Source organism: Helianthus annuus, chromosome 17, assembly GCF_002127325.2.
Source record: "Helianthus annuus cultivar XRQ/B chromosome 17, HanXRQr2.0-SUNRISE, whole genome shotgun sequence".
In the NCBI taxonomy this organism is placed as follows: Eukaryota; Viridiplantae; Streptophyta; class Magnoliopsida; order Asterales; family Asteraceae; genus Helianthus; species Helianthus annuus.
In genome coordinates, this window is record NC_035449.2 from 157,020,022 (window position 1) to 157,047,522 (window position 27,501).

Consider the following 27,501-nt stretch of genomic DNA (forward strand, 5'->3'; position numbering starts at 1 on the left):
ACAAATGTGTCGGAAAGAACCTACAAAAGGTTAATTATTATTCTTTACTGAATAAATATTTATATAAGCCAAAAAAATGGGAAAATCATATCATTTCCTACACATTTATGACGAAATATTTATTTTTTAATTAACTTAAACCATCTGTCGGAATTCCGTCACAACTTGTGACAAGTTTCCGACAAAAAATAAGAAAACCCTTATTAATTGACAGTTGCGTCACAAATTTGTTACAAATAATCTATAAAAAGTTAATTATTATTGTTTACCGAATAAATATTAATATATGCAAAATAAATAAGGGAAAATAAGAACATTTCCTACACAATTCTGACAAAATATTTATTTACTGATTAACATAAACCATCCGTCAGAATTTCGTCATAACTTGTAACACATTTCCGACAAATATCCTTGTATTAAACGTAAATAGAAGGCTTTTATGCCGGTTATATCTGTAACCATCCAGATTGCTTGGTGGCAAGGCAATATAAGTATAAGTCGCACCAAACCTAGAATAAGTGTTTAACACAAACCGCCTAAAATATAGGACACACCAAACCTAGAATAAGTCGTTTAAATACATACATATAATAATACAAGATAAGTATAAGTCGCACATGATTAATTAAACTTGATGTGGATGTTTATCTTCCAACAACAAGTACCTACAATATTAAGATTTGGTTTGAGTCCTCAAGTCGCTAAATACTTCACTGTGTCTCATCAACCAAAACCTCTCTATTTCTTCTGGTTTCCGGCCAGGAATCCTGCCGGCGATCAAATCCCACCTGAAATGTACCATCACTTCAATTTTTATAACAAACAATAATAAGAATAATCAAGCAGATATGATAATGATTTCGGCTCAATCATAAGCATGTCGGCAACTTGAATTCAACTCAATATTTTTTATACAATTGTCAATTAAACTCCTATAGATTTCTAGGGTACTATTGTTTAGTATACCCACCAATAGTCGGTCAAGAATTTTACCAGGTCGGTCACAAAGATTAACCCAAGTTCTAGTAATAATTTTACCAGGTCGGTCTAGTGGCGAAGCTTGAGATTTTTCGACCGGATGGGCAAAAGTCATCAGACCTAAAAATTTCTATAAAATCGCGTGGTTGAAAACGTATATATACCCAAAAAAATTTATACGCAAACTACATACTTTACACTACTGAACGAAAAGTTCAGGGGTCGGCCGCCCCCTCCCGCCCTACTTAAGCTGCGCCCATGGGTCGGTCACAAATGTTTAATTTAACTCAATATTTTTTATATAATTGTCCTAAAGGTCTAAACCTAATGTCAATGAGCTAATAACTAATCTAAATCATAAAAATAGTTTTGTAAGTGAGCCTATGTTGGTGTTTGTATGAATATACCCTATTAATTTATTTTTTTACATATACATATCGTATTTTTCTTAAATAACGTGTCCTTTGAAATATCGAGCTCTGGCTGGTGGTGCTCCCCGCCCACCCTCAAGACCGCCATGTCTATAAGCATTTATCGCAATGATGTAACAAAACTTTGAGATCTTTGATAAAGCCGGGCCCTGGGCCAGGTGGGTGACAACTCAGAGCCAACCTAAGGGGGGCCTGCAATAATTTTCAAAGAAAAATCTCTACAGTACGTACCCTTGAGTTAGGGTTGGCCCATGTAACTAGAAAATGGCTATTGGGCCAAAGGCAAGTAGGCATTAGGCAACCACGAGTCCACGATTGTTTTCGCTTTAATGGATGGACCCTGGATTGGGGGCGCATGTCTCAAAGAGTCACACGCCATGTATATTTTGATTAAGAACCATATTTAAATAAATAAATAAATAATTTTAAATCACAAATACAGAAATTTAAGAACCATTTAATAATGCGCGTGTAATGTTTTGACAGATGTAATGGAGTTCAAATGAGAGTGAGCTAAGCATTTACATAACCACCGTACATATTACAGTTAAAACAAAACTTATAAATGTTAACCATTGGTGATCAAAATCTTGGTTGGTTGGTGAAAAAGTAAAAAATAAAATAAAAAAATCATATAAAACTCACCACTAAGTTGGTGTGTCAATTTTGATTGATGATTTTTTATTATTTTAAATGCCATATGTTGGCTATTGAGTGTTTCTTTTATAATTATGTTTTTCATTTTTGTTTTATAAACAATTAATTCTAGCTAAAACATGATTTTCTTTAATAACTTTTTAATATTTAATTATTAAAAAAATCTAAAAACACAGTGTTGTTTAACTTTTTTTTGTGAACATATCGATATAAATTTTATCAAAAACTGAGTTCCTTCAAAAAAATATATTTTTTAATTATTTTTTTATAAAAAATGCATATATATTTGTTTTCCACATGTATTGATCTTACTGGTTCGTTAGATTTTTTTCGATAATTTCATTAACTATGTTTGATGAATGTATGTGTTTTTTTTATTAAAAGATTTCTTATATTGTTGTTATTTATTTTGCTTTTAAAACAAATCGTTTTCAGATGAAAATATTAATTGTAATTATTTTTAACACATTTATGGATAATTAATAAGCATAAAAATATATATTTAATAAAAAAATGTTATAAAGGTTGGGTTGTGAATGTGAGTAGAAGGTTGAGGTAGGTTGGGTTGTGTAGGTGGAAGAGAGAGAAATTAGTTTTTTATTATAAGGTTGGGTTGGAGAAGGTTGTGGATGGAGATAGCCTCATTGATCTTTAGTTATGTTTTAACGAGTTGGGTTTACTTCAGAACTCTAAATAATTGTAGATTTTTAGAACTCTTAATAAACTATATTTTTGTTTATATATTTTTATATCTGTGATACTTTTATCATTTATTATATCTATTTTTATGATTACAAATATGTTAAGAGTAATTTTATCATGTTTTTATATGTAATTTTACAATTACACATATGTAAACTAGTTTTTTAAATATACGTAATTAGTTATTAGACATATATATAATTTGCGTATTACACATATGTAAACTACTCAACATATATGAAATCATAAAAATACATATAATAAATGATAAAAGTACCTTAAATATTAAAATATATCTATGAAATGATTGTTTGTTAGAAGTTCTGAAAGTTCTGCAATGCAATTACTTAGAATTCTCAAATGATCCTTGCCCATGTTTTAATTCATTAAAGTACATAAAAAATTACATGCTTTGGTGTAGTTGCACAATAGTTATAAAATGGTCTAAATTTAAATGTTATTTTTTATCCACGATGTTTAATACAATAAATATATAAAAACATGTAAGATAAATAAACATGTTTTTTAATTAGGATAGTATCACTTGACAAACAAGCAAAGTGACAGTATGTAGACAGAAGACTATGGCAATAGTAATTGCGTGAATCAAAACATAGTACAAATAATTGTCACAATAATGGTCGTGGACCGACTGGTTTTCTAAGATAAGTCATTAGGCCCCCGCGTTGCGTGGAGGTGGTGTAAAACCATATCTACCAGCATTGCGGAGAGGGGGCGTAAACTAATGCTAAGTAGCAATCGAACAACGATCAACAGAAAATAAAAATATGAATTCTAACACCAAGTGACTCACGTAACATGACACGTAAACGAAATCGAATTTATACGACACTTAATAGAAAGTTGAGGGGACAAAAAAACCCTGATAGATCAGATGTGACCACTAAACACCACACTAAGTAGCTACCGAACGACGATCATATCCGAGAAAAAGCCTAAAACAATAACATTTTAACCTTTTTGGAAAAGTTATAAAAAACCAAAGCTTTATAATAAATATGAAAAACATTAAAGTTCAAAAAACAAACAAACAAACCCACAAAAAACAACATAGATACTATTCCTCATATTTTATGGATTAATGCATATAACTAGTGGGTTATAGCCGCGCTTCGTGGCGGGGCGACCCGATTTTTGATCCGATATAGCAGTTGAAAGAGGAAACTTACAAAATAAAGTCGTGGTAAGTACAAAAATATGACGACACGTGTTTTACATCGACCGGAAAACTCGATTACAAAAGTACTTAAAATTTAAAGGGTTGTCAGTGTCAATGCTAAAAGTTGAGAAAATACAAAAAAAATGTCGAAATGTAAGTCAACTTAAGTTTATATCGACATGTAAATAAAAATAAAGACGTAAAAGTCGATTAAAAAGTATTTAGAAAGTTAAGATGTTGTAAGAGTCAATACTGGAAAATAAAGATTAAAAGTAAAACAAAAGAAAAAAAGCAAAAAGACAAAAAAAAAAGGAACAAAAAATCACCAACTACAAAAATATTTAGAAAGTTAAAGGGTTGTCAGTGTGAATACTGAAAGTTGAGAAAACACAAAAAAATATGTCGAAACGTAAATCAACTTAAGTTTATATCGACACGTAAATAAAAATGAAGACGTAAAACTCGATTAAAAAGTATTTAGAAAGTTAAGGGGTCGTAAGAGTTAATACTAAAAGTTAAAAGTAACAAAAAAACAAAAAGATAAAGTCAAAGATAAAAAAATGAAAAATTACTGTAGCACTATTCATCCATATGTTTCAAATTAATACATATATATGAACTAGGTTATAACCCCGTGTATTACACGGGTTGAATAAATCAATTTTATATACTAAATAATAAAACAATATATCTTTAAAAACCTCTTTTATTGCACGAGTTGAATAAATATAATTTTATATATTAAATAATAAAAAGTTATATCTATAAGAACCATATTGTACGGGTTGAATAAATTTTATATATTAAATAATAAAAAGTTATATCTATAAGAACCATATTGTACGGATTGAATAAATGTAATTTTATATGTCAAATAATAAAAAATTATATTTTTAATACCACGTGTATTACATGGGTTGAATAAATGTAATATTGTTTACCAAATAATAAAAAAAAGTTATATCTTTAAAACCCTCGTGTATTACACGGCTTCAATAAAGATGATTTTATATACCAAAAAATAAGAAAATTATATTTAAAAAACTAATGGGTATACTTGGTACACGACAGATATGGTGATTGCGGAGATAGTTATTGAAAAGAAAATACGGTGGTCAAACATGTTATTCAAGAAGCAAATAAGCAGCCATTTGAGTGATAAAATATAAATTCTATTTAAAAATCCTGTAATAAATACAATTTTATATATAAAGTAATATTGAAATTATATACAATTTGTTTAAAATTATGTAATAAAAAGATATAATAATTTTTTTTAATAATGAAAATAAAAATAAATAATATATTAATATAAAGTTTGATTTTAGTGATAAATAACTTGGTTATTTAAAAATATCTTAAATTAACAATTTAACTTTAAGAATAATATTTTATTAGATAAAAAGAAGTATTCTATTCAACATTTAAAGTAGAATAAGATTTGATATTAATTTATGTTTATTTGGTAATCGAAAAGAATAAAAGTAAATTTGTATATTACAAATAAAAAGTATGTGTCTCTCATATGATATAGAAAATCAAATAAATAATATTATAAATGAGAAGTATATATTAAATTTAAATTAAATAATAATTATCTATAGTTAAGTAGAAGAGATTAAACAAAATAATATTTAGTAAAAGAGTTATCTATAATTATTTAGAAGAGATTAAATTAAATAATAATTATCCATAAGATATTAAACTAAATAATATTTTATAGGAGGGTTATCTATAATTAATAAGAAGAGATTAAACTTAAATAATAATTATCTATAAGAAATGGCTAATATGACGACAAGTGTCTCAAAATTGGTTTTTTTTATTATATAGTATAGATAGATATGAATATATGAATAATAAAATAAGAAAATAATAAAAAAGTTAAAAAAAACCTATATTGTGAATGAATGACGCGAATTATACTTGTAGCTATATATAGAACAAAAGGTAATGCGTTAAAAGATAAAAAGAGAAAAATTTGTGGTCAAAACATAAAAATAAACTTGAAAGAAAAGCAAGATCCAAACTTAAAAGTAATATATGTGTCCCTAAGCTTTAATTTATTGATTCTTTTTACGTGTTTAATAATAATAATAATAATAATAATAATAATAATAATCTATCTATATTTTATAATAAAAGAAACCTGATTTGGGACACATGTCATTCAATAAGAGCATCAATAATTTATTGATAAATTTTAAATTTTAAATTAAAAAGATTTAAACATTATATTAGAATTTTATTTTGATTGTAAATCTAAAGTCTAAAATGTGTTTTAAATCTAATCTATAATTCATGGATTTAATTTTGATTTGAAATTATTAAACAAAAACCCATAAAATTAGTAACCATTTAATCAATTTCGTAAGTTTTACGTTCCCTTCTAGAATCAAATTAGATTTTTGTGATAATTAAAGTTTTGTCAAGAATATAAAAAAAAAACATTATTTAATATTCAATATATTACACCAAATATTTATAATTAAACTCCACTTCATTCTAAATACTAGGTATGTTTTTTTACTCTTCATATGCTATGCATATTATCTATGTCACATAGAAAACATCATTTTTTTAGATAAGTTTACCATGTCAAATAAGTAATATGCATATTATCTATGTCACATAGAAAACATCATTTATTTTTAGATAAGTTAGATATATGTGTTTTAAAACAAGGTAAACTCTTAACATACATATTTTTTCCTATTGTAACTAAGATGTAGAGGTCTGCGAAAGGTATCTTGACATTCGGAATGTCATAACTTTTTTTTTTAAATTTAGATTTACTTAGTTGTCGTATGGTGTCTCATGTCTTTATTTTTATTTTTTCACTTATATATATGTTTTCATTGGTTCAACTGTACATGTAAAGTATTACACTATACATAGTATTTTCTCAAGTATAGTTAATTGGTTTTATTGATTCAATTTTTGTCTATTCATTTATATTACTTTTATCTTTCTAGAAGTCCCTTTTCAGACCTTTCAAATGGTATCGGACATATTACATTATCAATAGTTTTTATTGTTTTCCTTACTAATTGTGATAAAAGTAATTATTTCGTATAATTCATATTGGTTTATAGCTTTGAATACGAGCATAACTTATATTAATGTTAATGATAGCGAAAGTGAGGAAACTATATTTGGATGGTAGAAAATATAATATTATGCCAACATTAACACGTCAGAATAATCTATTATAAAAAAAATCAGCACGTTACCTTTAAACAAGAAAATGTTACAATAAATATTAGTAGTGGTACAAAATTTTAAGTTCCTATGACAAATCGTAAAACAAATAACAGATCATATTATTATGAATGACTATACAAACTTCAATATTTATTTCGTATTTGGTCTGCATATTACTCTATATTATATATACTTAGATCATATTATGAACATATTTTTTTTATTTCATATTATAATTATGATTCATCCCGTGTATTACACGGGGCAATAACCTAGTAATAATTTATAACAATCTTTTTTATTAATTTACCCAGCTTGTTCTCTTTGTTTGGGGGTTGTCAATGTCATCTTTCACATAATATTTATCTTTTTATCCCTCGTATCTCTCAACTTTTTGGGTTACAAATTGAGTTGGTTTGGTTATACATCCCAGACCCATGGGTTAATGCGACATCACCAACACACTCATCCCGGGCTGGGTTCAATTTGGGCGACACCGCAAAGGGGTGGGGCAGTGTTCCCAAGTAACATGGTGTCCACCTAACTATCACTGTACTGTGCCATGTCCAGCTGTCCACTACCCTCATTCTCGATATTAATTGGTTACCGATCAATTGAACCATTTTTTTGAAAGTTTTCTTGTAAAATGTTTAATTTTATGAAAATTATTTATATTTTAAAAACAATACAAACAAAAAGGTTAAATACAAATATAAAGAGAATAATGTTTTAAAGCTACCAAAGGGTTTTAAAAAACTAAAAAACATTATTGAAAGTAACTAGTTTAATAAACAGCATACAAATATATAACTATAGTATGTCATTTTTATCAAGTATCTTCCTATACTAATAAACGAAAATCTTTTTGTACACGTGTCACTCTCTGGTGTCTCCTCCTTTTTAATAATAGTATTATATATTAATTTTATACACAAAATATAATATAATATTAGTTAATATAGTTAGAGATACACGTCTAAATTCAAATTTAAATAATAATTTTCTATAACAAATATAAATGTATCAAATAATATAACAAGTATAATAATAATATTATTTAATATAGTTAGAGATCAAACGTATAATTTCAAATTTAATTAATAGTAAATTACTTTTTGAGTTCCTATATTTTAGTGGTTTTAACCACTTGAATCCAAAATAAAAAAGTTTAACACTTTGAGTCTCTAACCGCTCATTCACACTCTCTGTAAAAAATTCAAAAAATCTTTTGTAAGGTTGAGTTCTCTAAGTTCTCACAACTTGTAGAAGTTTTCATTTTAATCTAACCATATATATTTGTTAAGATAAAATATATTATTTGGATATAAACTATAATTACTAATAAAGTATCAAATCATATATACAAGTAACCAAAATATAACTGTTCTTTATTTTTACTAATTTATCTAAATAAGTAATTTCATTAATAAGGATTATATACAAGTTTACAATTTACATTTTTCGTCACTTAACCCGTGTAATACACGGGGTTGTAAGCTAGTAAAATAATATATATAGATGGATAATAAAAGTATTTAAGAGTATGTTAGTTTATATAAAAATCAAAATACATCATATAGAAAATATACAAGAAAACGTTATTATTTTTTTATTAATCTATTATTTGAGTATAAATGGTATTTCATATGCTACAACAAAATGATAAAGATTGGCTTGTTTCACAGCTCTATGATGAGCCATTAACAGAACTAATCGATTAAGAGGTGGTCTTTAGACTATGGGGTAAACGAGTCGGGTCGAGCCCGAGCTCGACTAGGCTCGAGCTTGGCTCGTTAGGTTTTTATGAAGCTCGAGCTCAAGCTCGGCTCGGTTCGAGCCTACTTCTTTGAACTCGTGCTCGGCTCGCGAGTAAAACCCAAAGCTCGAGCTCGGCTCGACTCGGCTCGAACTATTTTGAGAACAACCTTAAACGAGCTAAAAGCTAGGCTCGAGCTCACTTCAACATCGCTTAAACGAGCCAAAGCTCGGCTCTAGCTCGGCTCATCAATGTTATCATCATTATTAATATATTATATATAAAAAATTAAAATTTTGTATGGGCTCGTTTAGGCTCGCGAGCCTAAACAAGCTTTGTATTTCAGGCTCGAGCTCGGGCTCGATAACAAAACGAGCTCTATTTCAGGCTCGAGCTCGAGCTCGGGCTTGTTAAGGCTCGGCTCGTTCGAGCTTTTAACCAAGCCGATCACGAGTAGCTCTCGAGCCTCTGGCCTTGTTTACACCCCTTAGGGCGTGGGTTGGGTACAAACGCCCAAGTCATCACCCCAGATGGGCTTGGGTTTCGGCGTGACCCTTTGTACGGGGGTTTCAGCTCGGGCGTTAGGCGGGCCTAGCGGTCTTCCGTGGCCGGCTCTCATTAGCTGGGTTGGCTAGGCTATAGGTGGCTAGGATTTAAATTCAAAAAATAATCGTTTGGCCAAGCCAAACCCATACCCCAACTACTATAAAACCCCCCACCGCTTGTCCACATCGCTACCCCAACCCTTCACTCCACCTACCCGAACCCGCTACCCACACTTGAAAAATGGCCACATGGACGCACGAGGAAGAGATAGCACTTGTAACGAGCGTCGTGGACACGATGAAGGGCCGCCAACCCGGTGAGACCCGTTACTGGCCGGAAGCTTTCGCTAGCTACCGGCACAACGTGGGGAACGGCCGACACAATCTAAACGCGTGCCAACACAAGTGGCGCGAACTACGACCGAAGCTCGACCGTTTTAAAGCCTACTACGACAGCGTCCCGGGCGGTGATATAAGTCACGAAGACCAAGTGGCGGTGGCCAACATCGAGTTCCGGGGCAAGGAGCGGAAGCCGTTTGACAAGCTCACCCTGTTCGAAATCTACCTAACGCTTAATTAGGGGTTTTTTATATGTCTAATAATATTTTTTTAAGATTTGTAATCCTTTTTTTGTAGGATTTTGTAATTTTTAGGAAATTTTAATAATAATTTTAGGTGTTAGTGCATTTATGTCTATCGCCTCCGTCAATCCGATTCGTAGCTGAAATAGAAGAATTTACGTGCTTATATTGTAATAGTTAGAGATATCTAGGAAAAGGCAAGGTGACATTTCTGTAATAATGAGGAATCTCATTAAAGCCCCTTGGCCTATAAATAGGAACCTAAGGTATTAGGTTTAGAACTTTTGCCACTTTGCTCATTTGAAGACTTTGGAGAGCTTGGATCCTAGAGAGAGAAACTAGAGAGAGAAAGTGACATCGTGATTCAGGTGCTTTGTACGATTTCATATCATTCAATAGAATCACCGATTATATTACGTCTTGTGTGTTCGGTCACGTTCGTGTACGGATTCCGCACGTCACACGTTCGGTTCGCAACCGTTTTGGAGTCAAAACCGGTCCTAACAAGTGGTATCAGAGCAGGAGCTCGATTGCACGGATCAAACACACAATTTCGCACACAAATTCAGCAGATTCATAATAAAAAAAACACATCAGATTTGTCAAATTTCTTCACTTTTACATTTCTTCACGTTTTTAACTGAAAATCGCCAAATTAAACGAGTTTTAACAGTTAAAAATTGCTAATTTTTGGATATGATGTGCGAAATTATCTGATCTACAAGCCTACAAATTTTCAGATCTTAATTCAAAGCCGTTTGAGAGAAATATAAGATTTTCTGTTCGAAAAAGTTGATAAAATGGGTACTGTTGCTGTTCATGTTTCACTTGAATGCCGACCGATCGGTTAGTTGACCGATCGGCTAGCTGTCCGAACCAAAGCATTCCTTCATAATTTTCATTTAATTGTTTGACTTTGTTGACTGCTGATCGATCGAACAGCAATCCGTTCCATTGCAACACTTTACATAGCATTTAAAATAGTTGACTTGATTGACTGCTGACCGATCGGACAGCAGTCCAATCGAACGTCTGTCCGATCCACTGCATCACATTTCAATTCATTAAAGCTTTTGACTATTGTTGACCTAACCGATCGGACACCTGTCCGATCCATAGCATCCCAGCCGATCGATCGGCAATCCGTGTCAAGACACCTCATCCCATCCAGTATCTTAGTCAACTCTGTGATCTTTGTTAGTCAACATTGTCAGCTTTATCCTGTGATCATTTGTGATTAAGTGTGAGAATTGCATGTGAAACAATTAATTTTGTCGGCCACTGTTAATGTGATGATTATTGAGAATTTTTCTTTAAACACTTGATATATTATGTACACTATCTTTGAAGGCCCAATCACAATTATATTGAAAATAAATTTGACTGTAATCCATGTGAATCCTTGTTTGCGGCCCAATCAAAATTAAAAGTGCATGTGAATTGTCAGAATCATAAATAATTCAATTGAAATTTGTGAAGTCATCGGATATTAAATCTGTGTGTTGTCGACCAATTTTAATAAAGAATCAATTTGATTTGACCCTCATATAATCTGTATTAATTATTTTAGCTTAATTGATTAGGTTTGCATATGAAGAATTAATTGTCAGACATTGTTTAGTGTGTATATCAGTTTGCAAGTGAAAGTGTTGATTTTAGTCAAGTTTCATTATTGAAGTCAAAGAATCAACGTGTCAGCCGATCGATCAAGCTTTTTGTCGTCTTGTGCTATCAAAGCAAGGCTAGCCGATCGATCAGAGGGTCGATTGGATTTTCACCTGTTTCAAGAATATTGCAAGTCGATCGAACAGTGGGTCGATCGGACAACCCACCCTATTCAAAATAGTCTAACCGATAGGACACCATATTTGTCGTTTTGTGTCAACCGATCGAACAGAGGGTTGAACGAAGTGCCACTCTATTCAAAGCATAGCTAGCCGATTGGAGAGTAACTCCAACCGATCGGACAGCATAACCACCCGATTCAAGATACAATCCCAGCCGATCGGACAACTTTACTACCCGATCGGACAACAAGTTGACTTTCATTGACTCACTTGATCGAATACCCGTTCGATCGACCAGCACCCTGTCCGATCGACCAGCACCCCGTCCGATTCAAGTTATTTGATAATTTTTAGAACTGATCATTGTTGTTTGCGTGATTCAGGTTCTAGGTGATTCGAGAAGTTCATATCATGGCTGAAGAGTTCTACAACACGTTCTACAACGCGTTTACATCCGAATCATCTGAGACTTCAACTGTCACACCCAAATCCATAACAAAAACAATCAATGACAATATAAAACATGATAATTTCTATGGAACCTATTCGAAACCACTTAAGCTTGAGAAAATAGAGGATTACACTTGGTGGAAAGAAAGATTCCTGAACTGGACCAAAGCATACGCTCACGAGAGTTGGTTCTGCTTAGAATTTGGATACAGTCGACCGATCAATGACAAGAATGAAGAGATTCCTCTCAATGATTTTTCCGAGGACGATAAAAGGAAATTCTCATATGAACAGAAGATGATCGCTTTGATTCAACAATCTATCCAAGATGATATATTTTATTTGTTAAATCATGATGGGTCATCAAAATCGGTTTGGGAAGCGTTAAGGGTTAAAGCTGAGGGGGGGTAAACAAATCAAGAAAAATAAAATTGCTTTATTAAAGAAAGAATTTGATTTGTTTGATGGCTTGAAAGGTGAATCAGTTTGACAAATGAATGAACGCTTTTGTCATCTAAAAATTGAACTTGAAAGGTTTGAAATTGTGAAAACGAGAGAGGAAATAGTTGACAAAATCATAGAAGCGTTACCACGAGCTGATCAGTGGCAAACGTTTGTGCTTATCTTGAAAAATGATGTTTTATATGATACAATTTCTCTCGATGCGTTAATTGAAAAGATTGAAGCTCATGAGCTTGAATTGCAGAAACAAAGCAAGATGAGCAGTTCTTCACATCAACAAAATGTTGGTCTTTATTACAAAGGTAACATACCTTCGGTGAAAGCTGGTGAATCACCAAAGACAACATTTAGTGGTGAGAAGACAAAGGAACCACAGAATAGCTCATCAAGCTACAATCCGGGATATCATTCATCTTCTTCAAAAGCTAATCCTGAAGAATCAGAGGAGATACTGTGCAATATTGCTCTCAAATTGAAGAATTCTCCGGCTATGAGCATCAATTCTGCCAAACAGCAAATGAGCTTCCTTGCATCGGTTCTGGAATCATATGAGGGTCTAGTAGCTGGCAAAATTGGAAACTCTGAATTAACCACAGAAGACTACGACCAGATTGATCCGGAAGAGATGGAACTCATTGATATTCGCTGGTGTCTAGCAAGTTGCATCCGCAGAGCTCAGAGATACATGGAGATTACTGGTAAACAGACCATCGGTGGACCATCAACAAAGCTTGGATTTAATAAGTCCAAAGTGACCTGCTTCAAATGTAAGCAAAAAGGTCATTTCAAGAGAGAATGCAACAACTTTGTAGTTGATGGAAATGAACATCCTTTCAGAGACGATTATTATCGAAAGGCGATCTACCACCGAAGCAAAGAAGAGCCAAAAATGATTGAAAACAATCCAAAAGAGAAATCAAGAGCTTGTGCAGTAATCCATGATGACGAAGGATATGATTGGAGTCAGATTCTTCCTGAAGAAGATCGTATTGATAATCAAGTTACAGCTCATGGCAGAACTACATCAAAAAGTAAACATCATGTTTTTGTTGCTGAAATAAAGGAGAAAACTCGAGAAGAGATTCTAAGAGAGAAAACCGAAAGAGAAAGATTCATTGTTGGATGCAGAATGGAGAAAATGCAGGAAGAGTATGAAAATGCTGTTAGAAACAAAAGATGGGATAAGAACCGAGAATGTTATGTCAACAGGAAGGTGAACCTGTTTTTCCCAGGAGAGATATAGTTCATGATGATTTTCTTCTAGTAATTCCTCTATCCGGCGAATTTTATTCAAAACGTGAAAAAGACAAGAATTATGAGAAAAGGCTGAATAAAATCATCAGAGATGCTATGACATCAAGTCTGAGGAAGAGGGATGAAGAAAGAATGAAGAAAAATGTGGAATGTATGGTGGATGAGTTGAAGAAGGTAGCTGAAGAAGTGAAAGAAAAAGAAGAGAAGATTGAAGAAAAAGTTGTTGTGAATGAACAAGTTGTGAAAGAAACTGTTACCGAAGAACAACAGTTTGATGAGAATAAGAAGAAGAAAGAAGAACTAGTGAAAAATGAGAGTTTGAATGATGTTGGTGTTGATGCTGGTGATGAGAAGAAGAATGATGCTGATCTGACAAACGTTGCAGCAAACACCGAGGTGCCAATTACTGAGGTAAAATCTAATTCTGAAGTCTTAATCGAAACTGTTGAACAGTGCAAGAAATGCATGGAAACGTGCAGTGCTTGTACTGAAAAAGACGAAAAATAACAAGAGATCTTGAATTTGTTAAAATTGAAGAAGTTTTCAAAAATAAATGCAAAGGAATGTTAGAAAATGAAAAGATTTTAAAAGACAATGATGAAAAACTTTCAGAAAAATGTAAAAAGTTAGAAAAAGAAAATGAAGTTTTGAAAGAAAATGTTTTGAAAAAGACAGAAGAATGTGATCAAAAAGAGAATGCATTTCAAGAAATGAAGAAAAAATATGATTCAATAAAATTGGCTTATCACACTACTAAAAAGTCATATGAAGATGTGAAAGGTCAAATGAAACTTGTTCAATCCAGATTGAAATACTGTTCTGAAACAACTGATACGCTTATGCGACAGTATTCAATAAAGCAACAAGTTGTCAATTCTTACATTGAGGATGTTGATAAGCTAAAGCGTCAAATAGCTAATTTAGAACAGGATAACAACAAGTTACATAGTTATCATGCGTCATCATATGTGCTTGAAAGAATTTTCAACATAAAACCGGGTGATGATGATTCTGAGAAAAACAAAAAGGGTATTGGTTCTGAGTATCATCAAGTTCCTCCACCGGAAAAGTTTGCATTTTATGATGATGAAAAGGTCGAAAAAGCTTTCAACATGGTCGATCAATTGCCAGAAAACATTAACGTAACCTATTCCAAATCTGATGATTCAAGTGATTCAGAGGTGGTAGGTAAGGTCGTTGAAAGCGTGTTGAAAGAAGAGTCGGTTGAAACAGGTAAATCTGATTCACAGGATGGAAATGAAGGTAGTTTTCATGAAGAATATCTGAAAAACTCAAAATCCGAGAAAAATTTGAATGATGATTCAAAAGGATTGGTTTATACCATGATTGGATCAGACAAATTATTCTTAGATATTGTATTCCCGATTCAGAATGTGATTTCAGAAAAGATTGACAAAGTTTTTAAAGTGGTTGAGATTGAAAAATCTGAAATTCCAAAATTTGCTGGAAAGTGTCAGAAAACTTTTTATAACAAACCTGGTTACAAAAAGAAAAACATGAAGGCTGGGTTGGGTTATAAGAAGAAACAAAGTTGGAATAAAAATAAAACGCCAAATTATCAGGCAAAGATTAACTTTGTTCATGGGACAAGTTCAGAAGAAGAGAAAGAACTCCAATTTAGACGACAGTCTAATAAAGAGTTTCTTGCTCAAAAGAAAAAGCAACAAACACAGGTCAAAGATGTCTCAAAAAGAACATGTTTCAAATGTGATCAAACTGGACATCTTGCACGCAAGTGTCCAAATCTGAAACCTGTTGGTGTTGAGACGAAAAAGAAGTCGGTTTATGTTCAAAAACAGAAGTCTGTTGTTGTGAATCAGAAGTCAACCAAGTTTGATTCAAAGCAAACTTGGAAGCCGAAAATGTCAAAGGCTGACTCACAACAAACATGGAAACCAGTGACGTCCAGATTAAGAACAACACAAAGTTGGAAAACAACTGTGGATGCAACAAAACCAAACCAGTTTTGGAAACCAAAAGTTGTTGTTCAAAATCAAAATGTTCATAAAGAGTCACATTTTTATAAACGAGGTACTCCAAAAGGTCAAACATGGACAGTTAAGAAACAAATGACTTCGGTAAATGATGAAAAAGTTGAAGTCAAAGTTGAAAAAGTCTTTGTTCAAAATGACAAAGATTTTCCGAAGTTGAATGAAGCATATTGTATTGAAATGCCTAAGGTCAAACAGACCTGGGCTAAATTGTTCAAGTAATTGAGTAAGTGTGAATGTGCAGGTGCTTCCGAAGAAAATAGAATGTCAACCAAAGGAGAATCGAAGCAGCCTGGCACGCGAGGAGGAGGATGCTGATCCCTGCGATGGTTAAATAGGGAGTTTGTTTGTTTTCTGTATATAAATAAACAATATTTCAAAAACCCTAAAAATTGAAAATTAAAAAAAAAAACCAAAAATATGAAAAATCAAAAATATGTTTGTTTTTTTTAAATTTTGTCAAAAATCAAAAATTCAAAAATTTGTTACTTGAATATGCCGAAACCCTCATGGCGGAACAAACATGATTAATTTCACAAGATTGAAAAACGGTTTTCAAACTGTAAAATATCAATGTGCTGTAAATCACGGGGGTACATTATATTTTCTGCAAATCAGTGCATGAGAAGCAGAAAATGGATGGCGAGACAAAGATATCAGTATCGGTTTGTCAAATTTTCTTTAAATGGTTTTGAATTTTAGGGGGAGTAAGAAATTTTCAGAAAATCCAAAAACATTAGAAAATTTGAAAAATCCAAAAACATGATAAAAACCTACTGACAAAAACATTAATAAAATTCGAAAAAGAGTTTTTGTGTAAAAAGAGGAAATGATAGTACATCAGTAGACAATCATAGTACGCTAAAGAATTGGAAAGTTAAAATGTGATAAACGGTCTCACTGATGATAGCCAGCAGATTTTTACACGCTTAGTAGATTGTTTTCGAGATATAAACCTAAATATCAAATACTTACTTATCTCATGGGGAACATCTCTCAGATATATGGGTAACCCCCGAAATCTTGTTTGAAGGGCTTTCTATTTCTGACATACTAGGTCTTTGTGCGTGATGATATCTGGAGTATTATACCTGGACTTCTGATTTTGCGGGAGCAATAGCCTAGTCCTCGCATAATACTCTGCACTGCTTTATTCATAAAGCCCACCCTCAGCATAAAAATGATGAAACATTGAAAAATGCTAATCATGTGCTGTTGAAGAAAAGATCCCCAAACGGGACACACCTAAAGTCAAGCCATCATCTCTTTGTCTGAACGGAAGTTCTAACCTGAGCTCTCATGGTCTCGCATTACCCGTTTACAGATATCATTAGTGTACGTTCACCTGTAAGACTGAATATAGGAGTCTGGATATGGGAGTATATTCTAAGGTGGGACACGCAAATAAGTTTAAGTCCTTAAAACACTAAACTCGTATCTCGAATCAATTGAACTTTGTGTGAAAATTTAAGTGGATCAGTATACTGACAATCTAAGTGAATCGTTTAGAACTTAAAGTGTTAAAATCTCAACGGTACTAGTGATTTGTCATAAACTGATATGATCCTCTGACGCGAACTCAAACAAAAATATTGTCTGTAAATATGTTTGTAAATATTTCTTTACTGCTTTATGTTTCAGAAAAATACAAAAAGATTTTGATTTCTGCTTTATTTTCGACAACCGATGTCCGAGAGCTGAGTTTCAAAATCTAAGTATGCTGATCATGTTTCTGAAAATAAAACAAGTTCATTAATTTGAAACTTGAAGTTTTAATCAAAAATAAAAAACAGTTAGTGATATCTCAAAGGTCATTAATTTGGACTTGGATGATTAACTATGAGGGATTTGGATGCTTATATTGTTAAAATCTATTGTAAAAGAGCCAGTTTCTGATCCTGTTCGCTGAAACTGCCAAATCTTTGAAGATTGTTGATAGGGGGAGAGAATCAAGTTATTCCTGGATATATCCATATTATTATATCTTTAAAGCCAGGATCTTGATCAAGAAAGTTTAAAAGAGCCAGGATTACGATTCCTGGACAATTACAAACATTGTTACTTATAAACGTATGAGTGTTGCAGATGTTGTACCAGACTACGATCCCGATAGCCGAGTCTAAGGGGGAGTCTGAAGACGAGCTCAACGCAAGAGGAAGCGTGCATTCAAGGTGTCAGGAAACTATCCTCAAGGAGCTTGTAATCGGAAAGCCAGGTGTCGATCCCAAAAGCACGGAAGCTTGACGAAAGGGGGAGCCTGATGAGTCTACCGAAAGGGGGAGAAGCTGAAGACAGATCCACCGGGATTCTGTTCAAGAAGGAGGGAGTCTATGTTGATGAAAACGTGTTAAAGCTTCAAGAAGACTCAAGCGAGAGAGAGAGAAAGACAAGTCGCTACGAGTTCGACTACAGATTGACTACGACAATATCTAAAGGGGAGTCTGTTAGTGCATTTATGTCTATCGCCTCCGTCAATCCGATTCGTATCTGAAATAGAAGAATTTACGTGCTTATATTGTAATAGTTAGAGATATCTAGGAAAAGGCAAGGTGGCATTTCTGTAATAATGAGGAATCTCATTAAAGCCCCTTGGCCTATAAATAGGAACCTAAGGTGTTAGGTTTAGAACTTTTACCACTTTGCTCATTTGAAGACTTTGGAGAGCTTGGATCCTAGAGAGAGAAAATAGAGAGAGAAAGTGACATCGTGATTCAGGTGCTTTGTACGATTTCATATCATTCAATAGAATCACCGATTATATTACGTCTCATGTGTTCGGTCACGTTCGTGTACGGATTCCGCACGTCACACGTTTGGTTCGCAATCGTTTCGGAGTCAAAACCGGTCCTAACATTAGGCTAATTTTGTGTGTATCTTTATAATAATTGAAAAAAATTATAACACGTGGCCAACCCACGCGGGCTAGCCACGCCCCGCCATACCGACCCAACATGCAACTGATCAGCAGTGCCCCTCGAAGTCTACGTGTCAACCCATGTCCTAAACCCCCGCCCCACCATACCCCACAGTCTTAGTTGGTCAGTATGTATCTAAAACTTACCCACTAAGAGACTTCATGAACTATTATGGGTAAGTATGTATCTATAGCTTACTCATTAAGAAGCTTCATGGATCATTAAGCTGGATGTATCTTAGGGGTGTTCAGAATTCGATTCGAATTCGAAAAATTCGAAATTCGACTCGATTCGAATTCGATTAAAAATGTTCGAATTCAAGTTGATTCGTATTCGAGTCCAATAATCGAATATGAATTTATGATTTTGAATTCGATTCGATTCGAAATTCGAATTCAATTTATATATAATTTTTTGATATATGTATACACACACACAAACATATATACACACATATAACTTCTAAACTTGGCTATAATATGAACTACCTCCATAAGTGATAAATTTATTATTCATAACATTACCAAACCTACTCACAAATAGTCCATGCTACTTATTTCTAAATTTTTACCTAACTTAAATCGCTACCGGTAACCAACCTATCTTCTAATTTTTGGTGTTTTGACATATTGATAGTTAATTAATTTTGCAGATTATTATATTTTATGTTAAATATAGTTAGTTTGTAGTATTATAAAAAATGAAAGTTAAATAATATATTGTTTAGGGTGAATTTGAATTAAATCGAATTTATTCGAATTCGGTTCGAATTCGATCCGAATTCGAGTTTCAAATATTAATCGAATCGAATCGAATATGAATTCAAGTAAAAATAATAAAAATTTGAAAAATTCGATTCGAATAATTCGAAAATTCGTTATTCGATTCGATGAACACCCCTAATGTATCTTTTAAGTGAACTAAAGACATTCTACTTCTAACCAATTTAAAGCTAGACTCTTAATGGAATCACTAAGAAACTATTGAACAACCCCTAAATCAATAACCTTTATAGAATATAAAAACATAAAATTTATGAAAATATAAAACATTGAAGAAATCATTTCTGAAAAAATATTAGTTGTGAAAAGAAAATCACTAAATAGTTTATTCTTATAATGATAATACGAATAACGATAATTAATAATTGTAATAGTAATAATGGATCGTAATAATAATATAGTAAAGGATAAAATAGAACATACCAATTACCAACTTTTTATTAAAATAGATGAGGGTTTACATGTGATATTCTTTGCGTTCAGAAAAAAATGTCCATTCATTCTTTAAAAATAATCCTCATCCATTGATAAACCAATATCTCACCATACATTTTGCCGTTCAGAAAAAAATGTTCATTCATTCTTTATAAGAAATCCTCATCCATTGATTAACCAACTTCTCACCATACATATTTCATTCTCCTCCACCACACCACAATGTTCAACTCTGTCGTGCACATCACTCCCACCACCACCACCACCTCTGCTGCCAAGCGTCACCCCGTTTTCAGCCAGCGTGTGTTAAACAGTTAATTAAACTCTCACTTCTCTCTCTTCTTTTTGTTGTTTAGGTTCGAGCCGAAAATCGACTTTTAACTTTCTAGTTAAGGTAATAAGGTGTTTTCTCGAGCCAAATTAGGAACTACATTTTCAATATTTTAAATAATATTTTAACTTTTTAGTTAATCTGCATAATAAAAATAAGAATAATTTTATAAATCTAAGATATAAATTAATCATCGAAATGCAGTTTCATATAAATGAATTGGCTACTCTTTTTGTATATTAATTAAAGTAATTATGAAAGTTCAGTTCTTTTTAAACCTTAAAAATTGAACACAAAAAAATAATAATAATAATAATAACATTACTCCAACCCATATTAATGTTATTATTATTATTATTATTATTATTATTATTATTATTATTATTATTATTATTATTTCACAGTTAAAAATAACAAGATACTCAAAGTACCACTTTTAAATAGAAATCTATGATGATCACATAAGCATGTGTAGTCTTCAATTTATCTCACTAGCATTACGTACAAATCTGTTATGTAGTACGTCTTTTAGCCCAGAGTTACCACCTACCAACAGTAATACTTCCTGGTAAATATTATATATAATTTGCTTCAAAATATCATATTCTTTATAAAAAATGCAAGTGCAAACAAGCATGCCTTGTAAATTTATGAAAAAACGATGCTTATATATAACAGAAATTCAAATACGAGAATTCAAAGTCTGTTACTCACCTGTTACCGATGAGCTTGTGCATCCTGTAAACCAGATCTTCTTCTTGTTCGGACAAGTTAACAACCTCCCATTTTCTGCTGCTCACCTCTGCCAAATTTATTATTAAGTTTTTGAAAATATCTGGCCTTCTTTATATGTATAGGGTGGAGATATAATAGGAAGTTTATTTGGCTAGGAAGGCTAGGAAGTGATCTTGACCATCCATTTACTTAATCAAGGGCTAAGATTAAATCAGGGAAATTGAAAGTAAAAAAAGAGGCGCGTGACTTTTTTCAGGGGCAATCTAGTCAATCCAAGCCAATAGTTTCTCTCTCCTCCAATTCCCCCCATTTTTTAAACGTTAATAACTCTTTCATACGACATTATTTTTTTATAAAAATTGCACCAAAAAAACGAGTGTTTTTTTATCTTTAAAACGAGTATACTATTGCTATATTTTGAAAAAAAAAATTTAAAACCCAGTTGCGTAAAACGCAATAGAAAAAACCCCAGTATCGTAAAACGCAATGAAAAAAAACCCTAAAAAATGACATTTTTCTAAAACGCAATGCACAAAAAACACAAAGAAATGACTTTTTTGTAAAACGCAATGGCCAGAAAACACATAAAAATGTGTTTTACCTAAAACGCAATGCACCAAAAACACAAAAAAATGACTTATTTGTAAAACGCAATGGCCAGAATACACTTAAAATGTCTGTTTTCTAAAACGCAATGGACTGAAAACACATAAAAAAGTGTTTTACCTAAAACGCAATGCACCAAAAACACAAAGAAATGTCTTATATGTAAAACGCAATGTCCAGAAAACACTTAAAAATGACTCATTCTAAAACGCAATGGACTGAAAACACCTAAAAAATGTGTTTTACCTAAAACACAATGACTAAAAACACTTAAAAATGTGTTTTTTTCTAAAACGCAATAGCTGTCTGTCACTGTGAACTGTCTGTCACTGTGAACTGTCTTATTTCTAAAACGCAATGGACACATAAAACTGTCTGTCACTGTGAACTGTCTGAATTGTCTACGAATTACTGTCTTCGAAATGAGCCAATTTATGGAAATTTAATTTTTCTGATGCGTTTTTTAGTACAGCAATTAAAAAATGTGCTCAACCCCAGCCAGGGGCTCTGCCCCTTGGACCCCGCCAGGGGCTGCCGCCCCTGGGACCCCGCTACCGGGGGCTGCCGCCCCCGGACCCCCGCAAAGATCGTAAAACGCAATGACTAAATAAAAAACCCAGATCATGAAAATGAAATTAAAGAATTTCTTACATGGATCGAAGCCGATTTCTTCATCAATTGACGGAATTTGAATGATAGAAACACTTATCAACGCTCGAATCGAACGAATCGAGTGATTATCTCCAAAATCACCGGAAAAAACGAGATTTTTTTATGAAATTAAACTGGGTTTTCTTCAAAAAAAAGCTGAAGAACACGTTGATCGGGTTCTGAATCATTGATTTGTGATGAAAATCGCACTATAATGTAGTGATTATTGAGATATAAAGTGAAGAAATAGTTGAAGATGGTGGATTTTGAAAATGATGGGTTTTTGAATTTACTGGGTTTTGAAAAAGGAAGAAGAAAGAGTTGGATTGACTAAAATACCCTTTCTCTTTATTTTAAAATTTGTCACATGTCATAATCCTATGGCTTCCTATCCTTCCTAGAGAAAATTAACTTCCTATTTGATCTTTACCCTATATGTATATGTTAATATGTTACTCAGAAAATGTATATGTTAACCAGAAAATTTTGTAAAAAATATATATAATATAGGGATAGTTGTCATATATGCGTCAACATTCAAATAATAGTATAATACACCGTGAATTAAGCTAAAAGAAAAAAAGATTAGATACTTGATTCGTTAATTTGGAATTATTCAGGATAGAAATGAAGTGAAATATAATAATAATAATAATCATATAAAAACACTCACCTTCAAACTCATTATTGTGATTCTTGGGGGATCGATTCTTCATCCTTCAACGTTTATTCTTCAAAGGAAGAGAAGCTAGATAAGGCAATGAATTTATTTGGAGAGGACTTTCTTGCCTTCGCAATATATATATATATATATATATATATATATATATATAGAAACAGGATCAGGAGAGAACGCCTTAAAGTGTGAGAACGGTGAGAACGATTCCCAGCCACAAGATCTTAGTGGTTTGTGGCTGAGATTGATGCGGTGTCATTTTTGTAAGTAATAGAGGTCTTGGAACTACCAGGACGGGTAAAATAGGAAGACCCAAACAAAGGTGCACATGCTAATCACATGCCATTTTCCCCATCATATTTAAACGTCAATAAATATTTTATACGTGATTATTTTTCGAAAAAAAATTACACCATAAAACTCAGCGTTTTTTATCTTTCCAATGAGTATACTATTGATATACTTTTCGAAAAAAAATTAACTGGGTTTTATGACGTTTTTCTGAATTGGGTGTTTTATGGCGTTTTAGACTAGGTATTTTCATGGCGTTTTTCTGAACTAGGTGTTTTTATGAGGTTTTAACTAGGTATTTTGTTTACACTTGTTCACACTATAAGTTACACTTTGAGCCCTGAAAATATAACTTTTTTTGTTATGGCGTTTTAACTAGTAGCTGGGTTGAAACTAATTAAATACTTGTGTTCACACTTGTTCACACTATAAGTTACACTTTGGACCCTGAAAATATAGCTTTTTTTTTGTTATGGCGTTTTAACTAGGAGCTTGGCTTGAAACTAATTAAATACTTGTGTTCACACTTGTTTACACTTGTTCACACTATAAGTTACACTTTGGACCCTGAAAATATAACTTCTTTTTGTTATGGCGTTTTAACTAGGAGCTGGCTCAAAAACACTAATTAAATACTTGTGTTCACACTTGTTTACACTTGTTCACACTATAAGTTACACTTTGAACCCTGAAAATATAGTTTTTTTTTTGTTATGGCGTTTTAACTAGGAGCTGGCTCAAAAAAACTAATTAAATACTTGTGTTCACACTTGTTTACACTTGTTCACACTATAAGTTACAATTTGGACCCTGAAAATATAGCTTTTTTTGTTATGGCGTTTTAACTAGGAGCTGGCTCAAAAATGGTTTTTTGAGCTGTTGTAATTTATAGCTCAAAAAAAAGCTTTTTTTTTATGGCGTTAAAAAAATGGTTTTTTAGAGCTGTTGTAAATTATAGCTCAAAAAAATAGCTTTTGAGTGTTTTATGGTGTTAAAAAATTGTTTTTGAGCTGTTGTAAATTATAGCTTAAAAAAATAGCTTTTGAGTGTTTGGCGTTTTTTCTGAATTGAGTGTTTTTATGGCGTTTTAGTTTGAACACCCAGTTCATGTGTGTGGGTTTTTTTGACAATATTACCCCTTAGTGTAATTTAACATCAATGCCACATGTCACCACTAAAATCGTTCTCACCGTTCTCACACTTTTCACCGTTCTCTCTAAATCCTGACCCTATATATATATATATATATATATATATATATATATATATATATATATAGGGGCCAGTTATCATACAAATCCACTAATCGTACATTATGTACGTTATAAGCACAACCGTCAGATCATCTCATTTAAACCGCGTGTTTAACTATTAAATTAATCAAATTAAAATAAATAAATGAAACCGCCAAGGGTTAAAATCGTCCATTGCGAAATCAAAACCCCTGATAATCAACAAACAATAACTCACAATCATACCGTAAACCCAAAATCAACATTGTATTCTCCTTCCCCAAGTTCCCTACTACTCACCGTTGCGATTCAACTAAGATTCACGAGTTTTGAGAAACGAAGCAAAGCAAACAACGACAGACCACAGGCGAAGAAGATGAATCCAGGTATTGATTGACATTTGCGATTTTATAATGATATTTACAGGGACTTTGAATGACATGCGATATTGTTTGTTGAGTAAAGTTTTGGTCTGAAACCTATAGTTTTATAAGATTGCATATTGTTCATAACTACGATTTTATTAGGGTTTATGTCTGGTATGGTTATTTATTAGGTTTTGTATGATTATACAGTTTTGTTAATGATATGCTGATATATGTGCGATATTATATAGGGTTTTGTGAGGGTTTTGTATGACAAATGCGATTTCATATGTTAAATTTTGTTTGTTGAAGGTTTTTGTCTTAGGTTAGCTTGCGCATGCGAATTGATAAAAACCTCATGTGATTTTATATGATTAGTTAGTTTTAGTGGATTATGATTAAATTACACATGCGATTCTATTAATTTTAGTTGTCTAAAGCGTGCGATTTATAGGGTTGGTTAGTTTTGGTAATGCTTTACTAAGACATGCGAATTCATAAGTCATTCATGCGATTTTACCAACTTAATGAGTTAGTGTACATGATTAACTGATAAATACGATTTTATAAAGGTTTTTGACTGGTAGCATGCGATTTTGTAGAAATAGATTCTGATGATGACTTTGAAGACCCAATATCAACATTGGAAAAAGTTAACAAAAATAGAAAAAGAAGGACAGTTGAAGAAAGTTCTGAGGAGGATGACTTCGTTAAGCCACTCTCGAAAAAGAAGAAAGATGACAGGAAATCAAAGATAGAAACAAAAAAACCTTCAAAAAAGGTGGAACCACCTAGAACAGAAACTAGAGCTTTCTTCGAATACAACAACAAAGCGATACTGTTAAGATGTCAACCTAACTCGTATATGGATACTGTGAGAAAATTTTCAAAAAAACAGATTGATGAGGTGAAGAATATGGGATTTGGAGCTATTCTTGATATGAATATCAACCATATTTCAACACGATTGGCATATTGGCTAGCAACAAACTTTGACGAGATGTTCGATACACTAAACGTAGGTAGACACCAAATAAACATTACATCGGACACAGTTTATGAGGTATTTGAAATACCAAAGGGGCCAAAGCAAGTTGAAATAATAGTCAATAAGAGAAAAGTTAAAAAGGTGGAGAAAATTGAAAAGAGTAAAGAACCGGGAAATGTTGTCAGGGATACATTCATCAGCCAATGGGGGGAAAACACGAGAATTACCCATGGCTTAATTGCAACTGCAATGGATGATCAAAGAGATTGGGGGAGCCTGTTTAAATTAAATTTCCTGGTGTACTGGATGACGTTTTTTCCGGAGATTACAAAGGTAACAACTGCAAATGATAGATGTTTGCTTGGTGTAGAGGCTGTTGAGGAAATACAGAATCTAGATTGGTGCTCATATCTACTTGACACTTTGCGTTGTACACGAGCGGGCTGGAAGAACTATAAAATACAGTTCGTGGGACCTGTTGCCTTTCTTACGGTATGCATTACTACATTTGATAACATATTTAAAAGACTACTTTGTTTTGTTATATAATGAAATGATACATGCGATCTTAAAAATAATTTTGTTTGATCTTGCGATTTATACAGCTTCTATACATGCATGAGAATAACAAGAGGCTTAAACTGTTTGAGAAAGTCGTGGAAATACTAGTTATTCGCTATATCACATCTTCGGAGATTGATAAAGTCGAAGAGCATATTTCAGTTAACGGACCTGTGTGGGCATCAAGTGAGAGTGAAAATGAAGAAGATTAGGGTCGTTCAACGGAGGAGTATACACTACGACCACCGGTTGACACCACAATAAGCTTCAAAAGAAGGACTGCACGTGCAGTACAAAACGTAGAAACCGAGGAAGAGCCAAACGATAACGAGAACTTTGATGATATGATGGATTTCAGTTTTGAAATCCATGAAATGTCTTAGTTGAACCTTCAGAAGGGAGTTGGAACACAGACACAGAAAATGATGGATTATTGCAACACTCCTGTTCAACTTTCACCATCGGTAATCTACGACACAGCCCATGAACGAGATCGAGAGGCTTCGAAAATCAACAAAAAGGTAAGCGCAAAAAATATTAATTTCGCTTAATCCATTTATATGTAACATCTGGATTGATAGTATCTTAACTTGAAAAATATTACAGAACCTGTTGAAAAAAATGAAAGCCAATGTCAAAAAATACATTAAAATGGTTCAAGATGTTCAAGGGATGAACAACTTAGTTTCAGAAGCAAAAACTAAGTGTTTTTGGATCCGGAGATTATGGAGGCCTGTAAGCAGTGGGATGAGACGCTTCGAAATAATCCCATTTATGTGCCGCCTGATTCGGTTCAAGAGCATGAAACTGCACCCTCTCATGTTCATCAACAGCCTGAAAATGCAGCTTCTGAAGTTCATCATGAAGTTACTACAAACGAAGAAAGTAGACAGAATGAAGAAGCTCAACAAGTTATATCCAATGTTTTGGT

At 32.7% G+C, this 27,501-nt stretch overlaps 2 protein-coding genes across 2 annotated transcripts; one reads left to right on the forward strand and one right to left on the reverse strand.

The window, feature by feature from the left end:
• Positions 1 to 426: 426 nt before the first annotated feature.
• Positions 427 to 23,252, reverse strand: LOC110922350 (transcription factor TRY). The gene is made up of 3 exons (XM_022166673.2): positions 23,131 to 23,252; positions 21,180 to 21,267; positions 427 to 791 (listed from the first exon to the last, which is right to left on the reverse strand). Exons 1-3 carry the CDS (start codon positions 23,171 to 23,173, stop codon positions 677 to 679), a joined length of 246 nt encoding a protein of 81 aa, XP_022022365.1. The 5' UTR covers positions 23,174 to 23,252; the 3' UTR covers positions 427 to 676.
• Positions 23,253 to 25,032: 1,780 nt separating this feature from the next.
• On the forward strand, positions 25,033 to 27,084 carry LOC118488912. The gene is made up of 3 exons (XM_035986338.1): positions 25,033 to 25,042; positions 25,624 to 26,501; positions 26,615 to 27,084. Exons 1-3 carry the CDS (start codon positions 25,033 to 25,035, stop codon positions 26,780 to 26,782), a joined length of 1,056 nt encoding a protein of 351 aa, XP_035842231.1. The 3' UTR covers positions 26,783 to 27,084.
• Positions 27,085 to 27,501: the final 417 nt, after the last annotated feature.

Coding starts and splice junctions, on each gene's coding strand:
- LOC110922350 (XM_022166673.2), bottom strand. CDS start 23,173: ATGAAGAATCGATCCCCCAAGAATCACAATAATGAGTTTGAAG. Junction 21,268..23,130: donor TCACAATAATGAGTTTGAAG/GTGAGTGTTTTT, acceptor TAAATTTGGCAG/AGGTGAGCAGCAGAAAATGG. Junction 792..21,179: donor CACAAGCTCATCGGTAACAG/GTGAGTAACAGA, acceptor GGTACATTTCAG/GTGGGATTTGATCGCCGGCA.
- LOC118488912 (XM_035986338.1), top strand. Junction 26,502..26,614: donor GACCTGTTGCCTTTCTTACG/GTATGCATTACT, acceptor CGATTTATACAG/CTTCTATACATGCATGAGAA.